Below are 16426 nucleotides of genomic sequence, written 5' to 3' on the forward strand. Positions count from 1 at the left end.
CACCCGAAGGTATACCGCTAGATCCTGGGCTAGGCACAGGGGCAATAATGACTCCGACGCCAAGTTACGGATAACTGTAGCTTTACTGAGTATAGACAGATGGTAAAGTCTATACAGTTGAGCCAGGGCCCATGGAGATGACCAGTGATTCAGAGACCTTAAGGACTTGCTGGGACTTGTAGTAGGACTGGACAATGTAGTGCAGGCCACGCTGACTTGACAGATGACAGAGACTGACTTGACTTGACTGAAGACTGATAAAGCTATGACTTTAGCTTACTTGCATTTGATGATGGCTGCAGGACTTGACTTTGAGGTCCCCAACACTCTGGACACACACTGTAGGCACGACTGACCTCAGCAAAGACTTCTCTCCAAAGAGGGAAGAGCAAAAGAGAAAGAGCTAGCTCCACCCAGGGCTTATTTGAGGGAGCACATAGGTCACTCTTGGGGTCACCTGGTCACTGATACCTCCTGGGTAACAATCACATGACACATCACATGGTACTACTCTTAAAGCAACAAGACATTTTATAATACATTAGCATGATGTAGAACATATGTATAGGGGGTAAACAAGTACAAGGGAGCGCAGGGGACACTGAAGGGAGGCTGCCGGACAGGGCAGCAAGGGTACGGGGTAACACCTCCCATACTGGGCCACCACAAAAAGTTTTAGTATCCAAAATATAAACTTTATTAAAACTTCCAAATGTAAGTAAGTAACTAAGTAAAGTCTAGACAACAGGAGGAAAACAGTTATCCATATTTGCAGTAGAAGAACAAGATTAGTGTTTGTTAAAATTATTAATGTTAAAAAGGTTTTCTGGGCATAATTTATTGATGACCTATGCTCAGAATTGACTATCAACATCAGATCAATGGTGCTGGGTCCGACACCCAGCACCCGCACCTATCAACTGTTTGCCAGCGCCTTTATACACAGTGAAAAAGAGCAGGCAGCAATTAGCTCCATACGTTGCGTAGGAGAGTTGAGCTTCAGTTCCAGCCCATAGATAAAGTAGCTGTAGCAACCCCTGAGTTCTGTTTAGACATCTTTACACAGTAGAAAATGATATGAAGTATATTTGGCAGAATATGTATCAATTAAATCATATTATTTTTTAGGATTCTGTTTAACTCGTTAAAAAAACCAAAAAACATAAGTAGTATGTAGGGATCGACCGATTATCGGTTTGGCCAATATTATCGGCTGATATTCACGATTTTGGACGTTATCGGTGTCGGCAAATTACCTTGCCGATAACGCCCCACCCTCTTGGCCAGAGACCGCCACCGCTGCCCCATTGCCTCTCCCATCCCTGGTTTTATTATTACCTGTTCCCGGGGTCCGAGCTACTTCTGGCTCCTGCGGCGTCCTGTGCTATTGCTGTGCGCTGCGCAATAACAAGTGACGTCCTCAAACGTCAGTGTGCACAGTGACAGCTCAGTGACTCCACCGGAGCCAGAAGTAGCGCAGACCCCTGAAACAGGTAATTATAAAACCGGGGATGGGGGAGGCAATGGGGCAGCGGCGGTGGTTGGACTCAGGACCGGCAGGGGGAGAGAAGCGGGCGGTGGCGGTCTCTGGCCAGAGTATAGGCAGGGGGGGCAGCAGCGGTGGTGGTTGGACTCAGGACCGACATGGGGAGAGAAGCGGGCGGCGGCGGTCTCTGGCCAGAGGATAGGCAGGGGAGGGCAGCGGCGGTGGTGATTGGACTCAGGAGGACCCCGGGACAGGCAGGGGGAGAGAAGCAGGTGGTGGAGGCGGTCTCTGGCCCTGCAAAAGCCGCTGCAGTTCATTGATTTAAAGCGCCCCCTTTAAATAATTGATCTGCAGAGGCTTCTGTGGGGCTGGGGGGGAGGGTGTGGAGAAATAGCCGATAACTTATACCGGAATACAGGTATAAGTTATCGGCTATCGGCCTAAAAAGTTCACAGATTATCGGTATCGGCCCTAAAAAATCAATATCGTCGATCCCTAATAGTATGTGCTTGGTAGTATTGAGTTAGTGGTATGTGCACTGAATAACATACTGCAGATGGTCTATTAATACTCCAACCATCAATCTTGGTATTGGAAAGCCGGGCTAATTGTATATTACTAGGAAGGATTTTAACCTATTAAGGACGCAGGGCGTATGGATACGCCCTGCATTCCGAGTCCTTAAGGACGCAGGGCGTATCCATACGCCCGTGGGAATTCCGGTCCCCACCGCTAGCCGGTTGGGGACCGGAGCCGGATGCCTGCTGAAATCATTCAGCAGGCATCCCGGCATATCGCCCAGGGGGGTCATTATGCCCCCCCATGTCGGCGATGGCCGCAGATCGCTGGACAATTCAGTCCAGCGATCTGCGGCGATTCCGGGTCAATCGGGTCTCCAGTGACCCGGAATTACTGGCTGTTCGGGGCCGTCTCTGACGGCCCCGAACAGCCAGAGCCTGCAGGGGTGAGGTGGCGCTGGTGCCACCCGACCACGATCACCCGGATTACCGGCCGACCAATCAGGGCGCCTTCTGCGGGTGTCACTCCCGCACCCGCTCCGCCCCTCTTCCGGAGGACGTGAGCGGGTGCGGGAAGACGACCCCGGGTGCTGGGGACCCAGTCTGTCAGCGCATGCTGGGAGTCGTAGTTTTGCAACAGCTGGATGTCCGTCCCCCCCCATGTGAATGTACAGGGTACACTCACATTGGTGGAGGTTTACAGCAAGTATCTGGCTGCAAGTTTGAGCTGCGGCAAATTTTCTGCAACAGCTCAAACTGCCAGCGAGAAACTACTGGGAACCCCCGCCCGTGCGACTGTACCCTAAAAACACTACACTACACTACACTACCACAAAAAATTAAATAAAAAGTAGAAAACACTACATATACACTTACACCTACACAGCCCCCCTCCCCTCCCCAATTAAAATGAAAAACGTCTGGTACGCCACGGTTTCCAAAACGGAGCCTCCAGCTGTTGCAAAACAACTACTCCCAGTATTGCCAGATAGCCACTGAGTGTCTAGGCATGCTGGGAGTTTTACAACAGCTGGAGGCACCCTGTTTGGGAATCACTGGCGTAGAATTCCCCTATGTCCACCACTATGCAATCCCTAATTTAGGCCTCAAATGCGCATGGCGCTCTCACTTTGGAGCCCTGTTGTATTTCAAGGCAACAGTTTAGGGTCACATATGGGGTATCGCCGTACTCGGGAGAAATTGTGTTACAAATTTTGGGGGGTATTTTCTGCTTTTACCCTTTTTAACCTCTTAAGGAAGCAGGGCGTATGGATATGCCCTGCATTCCGAGTCCTTAAGGACGCAGGGCGTATCCATACGCCCGTGGGAATTCCGGTCCCCACCGCTAGCCGGTTGGGGACCGGAGCCGGATGCCTGCTGAAATCATTCAGCAGGCACCCTGGCACATCGCCCAGGGGGGTCCTGAGACCCCCCCACGTCGGCGATCGGAGAAAATCGCATGTCAATTCAGACATGGGATTTTCTCCAATTCCGGGCTGATCGGGTCTCTGGTGACCCGATCACCCGGAAAATAGGGCTGATCGGAGTTGTCAGCAACAACCCCGATCAGCCTAAAGGATTGGAGTGAGATCGCAAAGCTGCGATCTACTCCTATCCCCTGCCATTACTCAGAACGGAGTTCTGACCAATGGCAGCGCAGGACAGGGGGTTGCCATGGCAACCCCCCGTTCTGCCCGCCCCTGGATGTCGAGGGGCTCTGGGAAGAAGATGGAGACCGTACCAGCAGGAGAAGATGCCTGGGGACCTGGGATCTTTGCTGGAGCCTGCAGGATCCTGATCAGGTAGGGAATCGACACTGGGGGGGGGGGGGGGGGGGGGAATTGAAAGTGAAAGTAAATCGATCTTTACTGTGGCAACCACTAGGGGGGGCCAAACTGCAACTCCCAGCATGCCCAGAGAGCCAAAGGCTGTCTGAGCATGCTGGGAGTTGTAGCTTTGCAACATCTGGAGGGTCACAGTTTGGAGACCACTGTTACAGTGGTGCCCAAACAGTAGCCCTCCAGATGTTGCCAAACTACAACTCTCAGCATGCCTTGACTGCCCAGGCATGCTGGGAGTTGTAGTTCTGTAACATCTGTCCCTTCAGATTTAGCAATTTTCATGACATTTTTGAAAATTGCTGCTCTACTTTGAAGCCCTCTAATTTTTTCAAAAAGCAAAAGTATGTCCATTTTATGATGCCAACATAAAGTGGACATATTGTGTTTGTGAAGAAAAATAAAATTTATTTGGAATATCCATTTTCCTTACAATTAGAGAGCTTCAAAGTTAGAAAAATGCTAAATTTTCAAAATTTTCATGAAATTTTGGGATTTTTCACCAAAAAAGGATGCAAGTAACGCCGAAAATATACCACCAAAATAAAGTAAAATATCTCACGAAAAAACAATCTCAGAATCAGAATATTCGGTAAAAGCGTTTTTGCGTTATTAATTTGTAAAGTGACGGTGGTCAGAATTGCGAAAAAGGGCTCAGTCCTTAAGGTGAAAAAGGGCTGCGTCCTTAAGGGGTTAAAAATGTAAAATTTTTGGGAAAAGAAGCATTTTAGGTAAAAAAATATATACATTTTTTTTTTTACATATGCAATAGTCGTGAAACGCCTGTGGGGTATTAAGGTTCACTTAACCCCTTGTTACGTTCCCCGAGGGGTCTAGTTTCCAAAATGGTATGTCATGTGTTTTTGTTTTTTTTGCTGTCCTGGCACCATAGGGGCTTCCTAAATGCGGCATGCCCCCAGAGCAAAATTTGCTTTCAAAAAGCCAAATGTGACTCCTTCTCTTCTGAGACCTGTAGTGCGCCAGCAGAGCACTTTTCACCCCCATATGGGGTGTTTTCTGAATCGGGAGAAATTGGGTTTCAAATTTTGGGGGGTATTTTCTGCTTTAACCTTTGTAAAATGTAAATTTTTTGGGAAACCAAGCATTTTAGGTAAAAAATATATTTTTTTTTTACATATGCAAAAGTCGTGAAACACCTGTAGGGTATTAAGGTTCTTTTTACCCCTTGTTACGTTCCCCGAGGGGTCTAGTTTCCAAAATGGTATGCCATGTGGTTTTTTTTTTTGCTGTCCTGGCACCATAGGGGCTTCCTAAATGCGGCATGCCCCCAGAGCAAAATTTCCTTCAAAAAAGCCAAATGTGACTCCTTCTCTTCTGAGACCTGTAGTGCGCCAGCAGAGCATTTTTCACCCCCATATGGGGTGTTTTCTGAATCGGGAGAAATTGGGCTTCAAATTTTGGGGGGTATTTTCTGCTATTACCCTTTTTAAAAATGTAAAACTTTTGGGAAACCAAGCATTTTAGGTAAAAATTATTTTTATTTTTTTTTACATATGCAAAAGTCGTGAATCACCTGTGGGGTATTAAGGTTCACTTTACCCCTTATGTTCCCCGAGGGGTCTAGTTTCCAAAATGGTATGCCATGTGGTTTTTTTTGCTGTTCTGGCACCATAGGGGCTTCCTAAAGGTGACATGCCCCCAAAAAAACATTTAACGCTCCTTCCCTTCTGAGCCCTCTACTGCGCCCGCCGAACACTTTACATAGACATATGAGGTATGTCCTTACTCAAGAGAAATTGGGTTTCAAATACAAGTAAACATTTTCTCCTTTTTACCCCTTGCAAAAATTCAAAAATTGGGTCTACAAGAACATGCGAGTGTAAAAAATGAAGATTGTGAATTTTCTCCTTCACTTTGCTGCTATTCCTGTGAAACCCCTAAAGGGTTAAAACTTACTGAATGTCATTTTGAATACTTTGGGGGGTGCAGTTTTTATAATGGGGTAATTTATGGGGTATTTCTAATATGAAGACCCTTCAAATCCACTTCAAACCTGAACTGGTCCCTGAAAAAAAGCGAGTTTCAAAATTTTGTGAAAAATTGGAAAATTGCTGCTGAACTTTGAAGCCCTCTGGTGTCTTCCAAAAGTAAAAACTCATCAATTTTATGATGCAAACATAAAGTAGACATATTGTATATGTGAATAAAAAAAAAATTATTTTGAATATCCATTTTCCTTACAAGCAGAGAGCTTCAAAGTTAGAAAAATGCTAAATTTTCAAATTTTTCATCTAATTTGGGGATTTTTCACCAAGAAAGGATGCAAGTTACCATAAAACTTTACCACTATGTTAAAGTAGAATATGTCACGAAAAAAACTATCTCGGAATCAGAATGATAACTAAAAGCATTCCAGAGTTATTAATGTTTAAAGTGACAGTGGTCAGATTTGCAAAAAATGGCCGATTCCTTAAGGTGAAAAAGGGCTCAGTCCTTAAGGGGTTAAACTTTTGGAACTTTCACAGCTGCAGATCTATAAAGTAAGGCTATTGTGTGCTTTAGTATATTTATTACATTTCTGGATTAAGTTTTTCTATAAGGATGAAAACACATGATCTGGCAGGTGCATGTGGACAAAATGCGGCAGCCAAGTGCTGCATGAGTTCACCACCAAAATTGTGTACTGAGTGGCTGCCACCTTTTGGCCACATTTCACCCACATCAGATAAAATAGGCATCAGATAATTTTATTTTCACTTTAAAGGGGTTATCCAGGAATAACAATAAAGCAGAACGCCTGTCCTCTGGTTGTGCATGGCATTACAACTTGGCTCTATTTACTTCAAAGACACTAAGCTGCAGTACCACACAGAGTCTGAGGACAGGGGTGGTGCTCTTTTTTATTTTATTTTTTTTTTAAAGAAATCAGCTGTTTTTGTAATCCTGGATAACAACTTTAAGGCAGAATGGAGGAGATTTATCAAAATTCATGTTTCTGTGGAATGGATTTTGAGTCATGGCTATTTCTGCAGCAAATAAGATGCAATTACATTTACTCTAAAGGAAAACTAAAGAAGTTGTACATAGAAAACAGACTGGTGTATTTGGGTTAATGAATTCATCCATGACTGCCTGCATTTAGCCCTATCCTCTGTTTGAGGATAACATGATCCCTAGTGTCTGAATATCTTGAGTTTAGCCCCATCCACACAAAGCTGCTGGCTGTGTACACGGTGTGCCCTAAATCTAAATGAGACAAGATGCTTGTGTACATGGTTTAATAGATCAACACCTCCCCCCCCCCTTCAAACTTAACATTTTCATATGGATGATTGTTCATATAGTAACTGAAATCATTCTTAAGAAAACATCTATATAATCTATACTGCTTTAAAAGAATTTATTATGAGCGGCAATCGGTACCAAGGTACAGGAAATATGCTGGTTATATACAACACTTAGAATGTTTCCATTCTCGATTACAAATAATCTTCATGTTTGAATTTACTTTATATTGGTCGGGGCATTGGCACAGTAGAGTTAAGTTATTTGTACAAACAAAAAATATATATATATTGTATTTTATATACCGTAGATGTATCAATATAGAATTGACTGCACAGAGCATCCTCAGAAGGTATCCTTCTTTTTGGATAATGCAAATTTTTTTTATCAAGGTTGCCCATTTCTTGCTTCACCTGTTAAATATACATTTTGCATATACACACACACACACACACACACACATATATATATATATATATATATATATATATATAGATAGATATATATATATGTTTTAGGGTACGTTCACAGATACAGGATCTGCTGCATATTTTGTGTAGCTGATTTTGCCTCCCCTTAAAGGGTACCTCTCATCAAATAAACTTTTGATATATTTTATATTAATGAATGTTGAATAACTTTCCAATAGCATGTTAATGAAAAATATGCTTCTTTCTATTGTATTTTTCCCGATCAGTCCTGTCAGCAAGCATTTCTGACTCATGCTAGAGTCCTAAACACTCAGAGCTGCCAGCCTGCTTTGTTCACAGCCAAACATGCTGTGAACAAAGCAGGCTGGCAGCTCTGAGTGTTCTCCTTTGTGAACAAAGCAGACTGGCAGCTCGTAGTGTTTAGGACTCCAGCATGAGTCTGAAATGCTTGCTGCCAGGACTGGTAGGGAGACCCCTAGTGGTCATTTCTTCAAAGTGGAAAATTAAATAGAAAGAAGCATATTTTTTAATAACATGCAATTGTAAAGTTATTCTGTATACATTAATCTATAATATATCAAAAGTTTTTTTGATGAGAGGTACCCTTTAATTTCAATGTGTAGCAAAATCAGCTGAAGAAAATATGCATAAAAAATGTGCAGCATATCCTGTACGTGTAAACATACACTTCATCTGTATATTCTACCCTAAAACAAAGCGAGGATTTCTTTTATATTTTTTTTCCACTTTTATCTCTACAATTCTGCATATTTTCAAACGTGGAAACTGCAAACCATGGTTTACATTTAGAAGAGTCAAAATGGATATTTGTCTTTAGTCCCCTTCAACAATTCACAATTCCTAACCTCATAAAAATAAGTTTCTTCTCTTTTAGAGGCAAACTGTGTTCTGTAGTAGTTTTAACTTTTGTGTAACAGAAAGAATTGTGTAATAGTAACATGAAAATAGAATATATAAAACGTTTGAAAAAAGAGGGACTGTTCATTGATGACTGGTCATATTTGGCTAGAAACCATCAAAAGTAGCTATTAAAGGTACCCAGCCAAATTGAATATACAGCCCAATCTGCAGCATCATGTTGCAGAGCTGAGCAGAATAATATATAGTTTTGTGGGAAAAGTTTCAGGATTGACAGCTATCTTTGTATAAATGTACATACAGGGAATGAGCTGTCAGTCACAGGTAGAGTAGGTCCGCCCCCATGACTGCTTAGCCCAGAATGAACAGAGGTTTACAGGAATAAATGACAAGTTATACTGGACAAACATATTTAGAACTTCTCAGCTCCTCCTGCTCTATAGCATGTTAGCTGAAGATTGGACTGAATTTTCAATGTGACAGGTTCCCTTTAACCCCTTAAGGACCCAGGACGTCCCCGGACGTCCTGGCGTTTTCCGGTCCTTGCCGCTAGCCGGGCAGAGATCGGAAGTGGATGCCTGCTGAATTGCTTCAGCAGGCATACAGGGCAAACGCCGAGGGGGGCCATATCGGCCCCCCCATGTCGGCGATTGTCGCAAATAGCGAGGAAAATCGCCCCCTGCCGACCGCCCGGTAATTTTGCATGATCCCGGTTGTCACAGACAGCCAGGACCATGCTGAAGTATAGGAGCGAGGTGGCAAGCCTGCCACCTCCTCCTATCCCCTGCGATTCCTCGGTTCGAACTAACCGACCAATCGCAGGGGGGGGGGGTTACTTGCTCCCGCCCTGCCCGGCCCCTGGAAGTCCGGAGAGAACGGGAGGAAGACCGGAGGACACAACGCGAGATGGGGAAGTGCTGGGGCCCGGCCCCGGTACTTACCTCGTCCCTGAAGACCCGGATCCCGACGGCGGCGGTGGCGACAGGTGAGTGGATCTTCGGCGGCGTTGCGGTACCTTTGCAGCTGTCCAGACCGTCGTAAAGTGATCTGCACTGCTCCATCTGGTCCCCTTACACTACAACTTCCAGCATGCCCAGGCAGCCCTTGGCGTCTGGGCATGCTGGGAGTTGCAGTTTTGCAACATCTGGAGGTCCACAGTTTGGAGACCACTGTGCCCTTCCAGATGTTGCAAAACTACACATCCTCAGCATGCCCTTACTGTCCAGACATGCTGGGAGTTGTAGTTCTGTAACATCTGGCCCTTCAGATGTTGCAGAACTACAACTCCCAGCATGCCTGGACAGTTTTGGCAGTTTTAGTTTTGCAACATCTGGAGGGCTACAACTTGGACACCACTGCACAGTGGTCCCCAAACTGTTCTCCTCCAGCTGTTGCGTAACTACTACTCCCAATGTGCCCTTTGGCTGTCTGGGCATGCTGAGAGTTGTGGTTTTGCAACAACTGGAGGCACACTGGTTGGGAAACATTGTCTGTTTCCTAACTCAGTGTTTCCCAACCTGTGTGCCTCCAGCTGTTGCAAAACTATAACTACCAGCATGCACGGATAGACCGTGCATGCTGGGAGTTGTTGTTTTGCAACAGCTGGAGGTTCCCCCCTCCCCCCCCCCCTGTGAATGTACAGGGTACATTCACATGGGCAGGGGGCTTACAGTGAGTATCAGGCTGCAAGTTTGCGATGCAACAAATTTTGCGTGGCAGCTCAAATTGGCAGTGGGAATCTCGCTGTAATCCCCCGTCCGTGTGACTGTACCCTAAAAACACTACACTACACTAACACAAAATAAAATAAAAATTAAAAAACACTACATATACACATACCCCTACACAGCCCCCCTCCCCTCCCCATTAAAAATGAAAAACGTCTGGTATGCCACTGTTTCCAAAATGGAGCCTCCAGCTGTTGCAAAACAACAACTCCCAGTATTGCCGGACAGCCGTTGACTGTCCAAGCATGCTGGGAGTTTTGCAACAGCTGGAGGCACCCTGTTTGGGAATCACTGGCGTAGAATACCCCTATGTCCACCCCTATGCAAATCCCTAATTCAGGCCTCAAATGCACAAGGGCTATCACTTTGGAGCCCTGTCATATTTCAAGGCTACAGTTAAGGGCCACATATGGGGTATCGCCGTACTCGGGAGAAATTGCCTAACAAATTTTGTGGGGCTTTTTCTCCTTTCAGCCCTAATGAAAAGGTGAAGTTGGGGTCTACACCAGCATGTTAGTGTAAAAAAGCCCCCCAAAATTTGTAATGCAATTTCTCCCGACTATGGAGATACCCCATATGTGGGCGCAAAGTGCTCTGGGGGCGCACAACAAGGCCCAGAAGGGAGAGTGCGCCATGTACATTTGAGGTGATTTGCACAGGGGTGGCTGATTGTTACAGCAGTTTTGACAAATGCAAAAAAAAAAAAACCCCACATGTGACCCCATTTCGGAAACTACACCCCTCACGGAATGTAATGAGGGGTGCAGTGAGAATTTACACCCCACTGGTGTCTGACAGATCTTTGGAACAGTGGGCTGTGCAAATAAAAAATTTAGTACAGCCCACTGTTCCAAAGATCTGACAGACACCAGTGGGGGGTAAATGCTCACTGTACCCCTTGTTACGTTCCTCAACATGCCCCCCGAGCAAAATTTGCTCTCCAAAAGCCAAATGTGACTCCTCTTCTGAGCATTGTAGTTTGCCCGTAGTGCACTTCAGGTCCACTTATGGGGTACCTTCATACTCAGAAGAGATGGGGTTACAAATTTTGGGGGGTCTTTTCTGCTATTAACCCTAGCAAAAATGTGAAATTTGGGGGTAAACACATTTTAGTGAAAAAAAATTTTTTTTTTTACATATGCAAAAGTTGTGAAACCCCTGTGGGGTATTAAGGCTCACTTTATTCCTTGTAACGTTCCTCAAGGGGTCTAGTTTCCAAAATGGTATGCCATGTTTTTTTTTTTTTTGGTGTCCTGGCACCATAGGGGCTTCCTAAATGCGAAATTTGCTCTCAAAAAGCCTAATATGACTCATTCTCTTCTGAGCATTGTAGTTCGCCCGTAGTGCACTTCAGGTCAACTTATGGGGTACCTCCATACTCAGAAGAGATGGGGTTACAAATTTTGGGGGTGTTTTCTGCTATTTTTTATTTTTTTTTACATATGCAAAAGTCATGAAACACCTGTGGGGTATTAAGGCTCACTTTATCCCTTGTTACGTTCCTCAAGGGGTCTAGTTTCCAAAATAGTATGCCATGTGTTTTTTTTCTTGCTGTTCTGGCACCATAGGGGCTTCCTACATGCCCCCCAAAAACCATTTCAGAAAAACATACTCTCCAAAATCCCCTTGTCACTCCTTCCCTTCTGAGCCCTCTACTGCGCCCGCCGAACAATTTAAATAGACATATGAGGTATGTGCTTATTCGAGTGAAATTGGGCTACAAATATAAGTATACATTTTCTCCTTTTACCCCTTGTAAAAATAAAAAAATTGGGTCTACAAGAACATGCGAGTGTAAAAAATGAAGATTGTGAATCTTCACTTTGCTGCTATTCCTGTGAAACACCTAAAGGGTTAAAACACTGACAGAATGTCATTTTGAATACTTTGGGGGGTGCAGTTTTTATAATGGGGTCATTTGTGGGGTATTTCTAAGACTCTTCAAATCCACTTCAAACCTGAACTGGTCCCTGAAAAATAGTGAGTTTGAAAATTTTGTGAAAAATTGGAAAATTGCTGCTGAGCTTTGAAGCCCTCTGGTGTCTTCCAAAAGGAAAAACTTGTCAATTTTATGATTCAAACATAAAGTAGACATATTGGAAATGTGAATAAGAATTTTTTTTGGGAAATATCCATTTTCCTTACAAGCAGAGAGCTTCAAAGTTAGAAAAATGCTAAATTTTCAAATTTTTCATCAAATTTTGGGATTTTTCACCAAGAAAGGATGCAAGTTACCACAAAATTTTACCACTATGTTAAAGTAGAATATATCACGAAAAAAACAATCTCTGAATCAGAATGATAACTATAACCATTCCAGAGTTATTAATGTTTAAAGTGACAGTGGTCAGAATTGCAAAAAACGGCCGAATCCTTAAGGTGTAAAATGGCTGGGTCCTTAAGGGGTTAATATAAGTTTTGGTTGTATACAGCCAATTATCAATGGAAGTGTTTTATATGACCAATCATTAACTAGCAGTTCCTCTTTTATCTCTCTTTGTATGGTTTTTAGGCAATACCCATATAACTGCCATGTTTTTTGATAGCAAATGTATTATATTATAGGTGAGCAGAAATCTTTATAATTGATTCCTACATAGTGTATCAGTGTAGAGTGAGCACTGACCATAGGCTGTAGCGTCCCTATTAGAGATGAGCGAACTTACAGTAAATTCGATTCGTCACGAACTTCTCGGCTTGGCAGTTGGTGTCTTTTCCTGTATAAATTAGTTCAGCTTTCAGGTGCTCCGGTGGGCTGGAAAAGGTGGATAAAGTCCTAGGAGACTCTTTCCTAGTACTGTATCCACCTTTTCCAGCCCACCGGAGCACCTGAAGGCTGAACTAATTTATGCAGGATAAGTCATCAACTGCCGAGCCGAGAAGTTTGTGACGAATCGAATTTACTGTAACTTTGCTCATCTCTAGTCCCTATGTTGGCCATGGCCTGTGTTCATCTATAATAACCCGGAGCAATCATTTCTGCCATGCTTCAATTCTGTTGGTAAACTCTTATGTTGAGGTTAACCAGTATCAAGCTTCAGTGCACCCTCTCGGCAAACATGTAAACAAAATAATTACACTTTACGATGGAAACATATGTGTAAGTATCTAGCAATTCTTACTAAACTTGTAAAGGAAGTAAATATGTTTTTAGGCTATTACTATTTGGCACAGAATAATCCTATTGGATATCCTTTCTCTTTGTTCCATGAGCAGTTATGAAAATCTACAAAAATTTGCATTAATAATGCTTTTAATAATAACTTGCACACAAATGCAAACATATACTGCAAAAAACAGTCTGAATGAAGAGCTAATTATTTCCAATGACTATATAAGGAGTGAAAAGCATTTGCATTGTGTGAAGTGCATGTTCTTCTCTCTTTGCACTTTTCCCATGCATCTGATACATAGCGAGTACAGTGTAACAAAGTGCTGTGCATAGTGTTTCTCATTACATGGAAAAAAATATTAAAAAGAGGAAGAAAGCCATGACCATTTCATTAAGCTGCTCTCCAGGAAGACCTTTGTCAGCATGGTATGGCCCTAGCTTAGTCATGCTGTGTCTCCGTGCTATCGGAAGTTTACTGTGAATTCGTATTACATTTATATTATATAAAAATATGAAAACAGTAGCAGGACTGCAGTTTCATGACACATCTTATCTTTGTTGCTTTTTATTTTTAGTTTTGATATGATTTTCTTACTTTTACTTTCTTACTTACCGGTATTTCTTAGAAATCTATAGTCTCCACAAAAGCTGTTTTGTTTTATAGTAAATTATTGATGTAATTATTACAGATGACTCCCAAGTCCAAGAGAAAGAGTATTCATAGCAGAATGTTGCGTCCTGTGTCCAGAGCTTTTGGTGAGTATATTGAACAAACGTCAACTAATAATGAATAGAGTACAAAAAGCATAGAACCAATGTATATGTATGTATGACATTTTTATTATTGAGGCCTATGGAGGCTAAAAACACTTCATCATCTTATTAACTTTTGCCTTGCAAGAAATGGAATTCGACCTGGACAAGGCTCTTGAAGACGTCCCAATACACATAGAAGATCCTCCGTACTCCTCCTACAAGCTGGATAAGAGGTCATCCAGTGTCATGGCAGAGTTGCCATCAGAAGAAGGGAAAAAGCTTGAGCACTTTACTAAATTACGACCAAAGAGAATGAAGAAGCAGCAACCCAGCAAATTCAATGTTAGTATGTTTTTATTTTATTAAAGGGGTATTCCAGGAAAAAACTTTTTTTTTTATATCAACTGGCTCCAGAAAGTTAAACAAATCTTAATCCTTTCAATAATTATCAGCTGCTGAAGTTGAGTTGTTTTCTGTCTGGCAACAGTGCTCTCTGCTGACATATCTGCTTGTCTCGGGAACTGCACAGAGTAGAAGAGGTTTGCTATGGGGATTTGCTTCTAAAGTGGGCGGTTCCCAAGACACGTGTCATCAGAGAGCACTTAGACAGAAAAGAACAACTCAACTTCAGAAGCTCATAAGTACTGAAAGGAGGGAGATTTTTTTAATAGAAGTAATTTACAAATCTGTTTAACTTTGTGGAGCCAGTTGATATATAAAAAAAAAAAATCTTTCCTGGATAACCCCTTTAACTATAGAATAACTACTTAAGGGTATATGTCTACTTTAATTTGTATCCTTACTTGAGGTTACCGCTTCTTGGTAAACATGTACCTGTCAATTACACACCCAAAACTATATGTCATAAAATTATAAAAATTAAGGTTCAGATCTCCAATATACTGAGCATAGTACAAAAGACCCCATCTAAGTTCAATAAATACAGTAAGCGTAACTTTTGGAAGCAGGCTACATGTTGATTTTGGCAGTGAAAGGGCTTGTGCAACAACAATTCTCTGTGTCACACCTAAGGTAAGTCAATGGGGTTGCACTGTGACCCAAAAGTGGCTGCAACTAAAACATAGCAGTCGCAACAAAACCATCAGAGATGAATTTCTTGCAACTGTCAGGTTGTGATCATGTCACTTGTGGGTCACAGTACGACCCCATTTACTTAGCTTAGACAAATTCCATATAGTACAATATGGTCATTTTTGGTTTGCCAACTCCTGCCATTTACCTACCTACCTTAAAATGTATGTTTATCTGTGGTTTGATTTATCCATAAGTGCACATGTAATGTATGACAGTAGGAAGCTCCCAGCCTCCTAGCTGTGCAGGGAACTGCAGTGTGGCTCTTATTAAAGGGGTATTCCGTATTTATACATCTTTTCCCCTATCCAAAGGATAGACGGTAAGATGTATGACCGCAGGGGTCCCGCAGCTGGGAGTTGCTTCTGAAATGGGGATGTGACATCACGGCCTCAGTTATGTCACGCCATGCCCCCTTTATTCATGTCTATGACAGACATCACGCCCCCTCTCATAGACATGAATGAAGGGGGCGTGGCATGACATCACTAGGGGTGTGACCGTGACATCACATCCCCATCTGGGAAGCAGCGCCCAGCACAGAATGACGGGGGCTGCACCGAGATCGTGGTGGTCGCCAATGGTGGGACCCCTGCGATCATACATCTTATCCCAAATCCTTTGGATAGGGGATAAGCTGAATAAACCCAGAATACCTCTTTAAGTAAATAGGCTTGGTTAAAGCTGTGCAGGGAAAAACTCAATAGAGGACACAGCACTGTAAATGGCGGGAGTCCCACAGTTCAGACCCCAACCAGTTGGCGTTATCTAGTAATATGCCATCACGCTATCTTATGGAAAAACCCTTTTAAATAGGACAATGCGTTCTGATTACAGATCCACTCTAAGCTCTAAACATTTAAGCTTTGTACATTGTACATTTTGGATTTGACATAGTGTTCTGGCTACAGATTATGCAAGCTACACACAGTGTTGATAGTCATGTGGATCTGCTGATGTAAGCAGAGCTGCTATTTTGTAGTTGACAACATGCATTCATTTGGTAAACAGGGAAGATGTCCGTTTCATATGCACCTCATAAATATTTATTTTTTGTATCCTTTCCATAGGCATTAGACATATATCACATGGCTGTTTTTATGTGTAGATGTTTACATAATTTATGACACTTTCCTGATACTAAACAAATAGTGTTTTATCTATTGCATCCTGCAAATGATATGTTTGTATGAATGTAACCCTTTCCTGTTTAATGTTCTAGCAACTTGGCGCTGAAGCGGCTTCTGATGGAGACCAAAATGGCCTGATCGCCAGAGTAGATGAAGGTGTAGATGAGTTTTTTAGCAAGAAGGTGACAAGACTTGACTCAAAGTAAGTTTA

At 42.9% G+C, this 16426-nt stretch overlaps 1 protein-coding gene across 4 annotated transcripts in view; it reads left to right on the forward strand.

Moving 5' to 3' along the window:
* The window catches only part of CARMIL1 (capping protein regulator and myosin 1 linker 1), a 339650-nt gene that overhangs the window by 296895 nt on the left and 26329 nt on the right, over positions 1 to 16426 (forward strand). For all 4 annotated transcript variants that reach the window (XM_056521327.1, XM_056521326.1, XM_056521328.1 and 1 more), the window contains 3 exons: positions 13927 to 13993; positions 14139 to 14335; positions 16308 to 16417. In XM_056521327.1, coding sequence (XP_056377302.1) covers positions 13927 to 13993; positions 14139 to 14335; positions 16308 to 16417 — 374 coding nt within the window. The remainder of the gene's footprint in view (positions 1 to 13926; positions 13994 to 14138; positions 14336 to 16307; positions 16418 to 16426) is intronic.

This window comes from Hyla sarda, chromosome 5 (assembly GCF_029499605.1).
Source record: "Hyla sarda isolate aHylSar1 chromosome 5, aHylSar1.hap1, whole genome shotgun sequence".
In the NCBI taxonomy this organism is placed as follows: Eukaryota; Metazoa; Chordata; class Amphibia; order Anura; family Hylidae; genus Hyla; species Hyla sarda.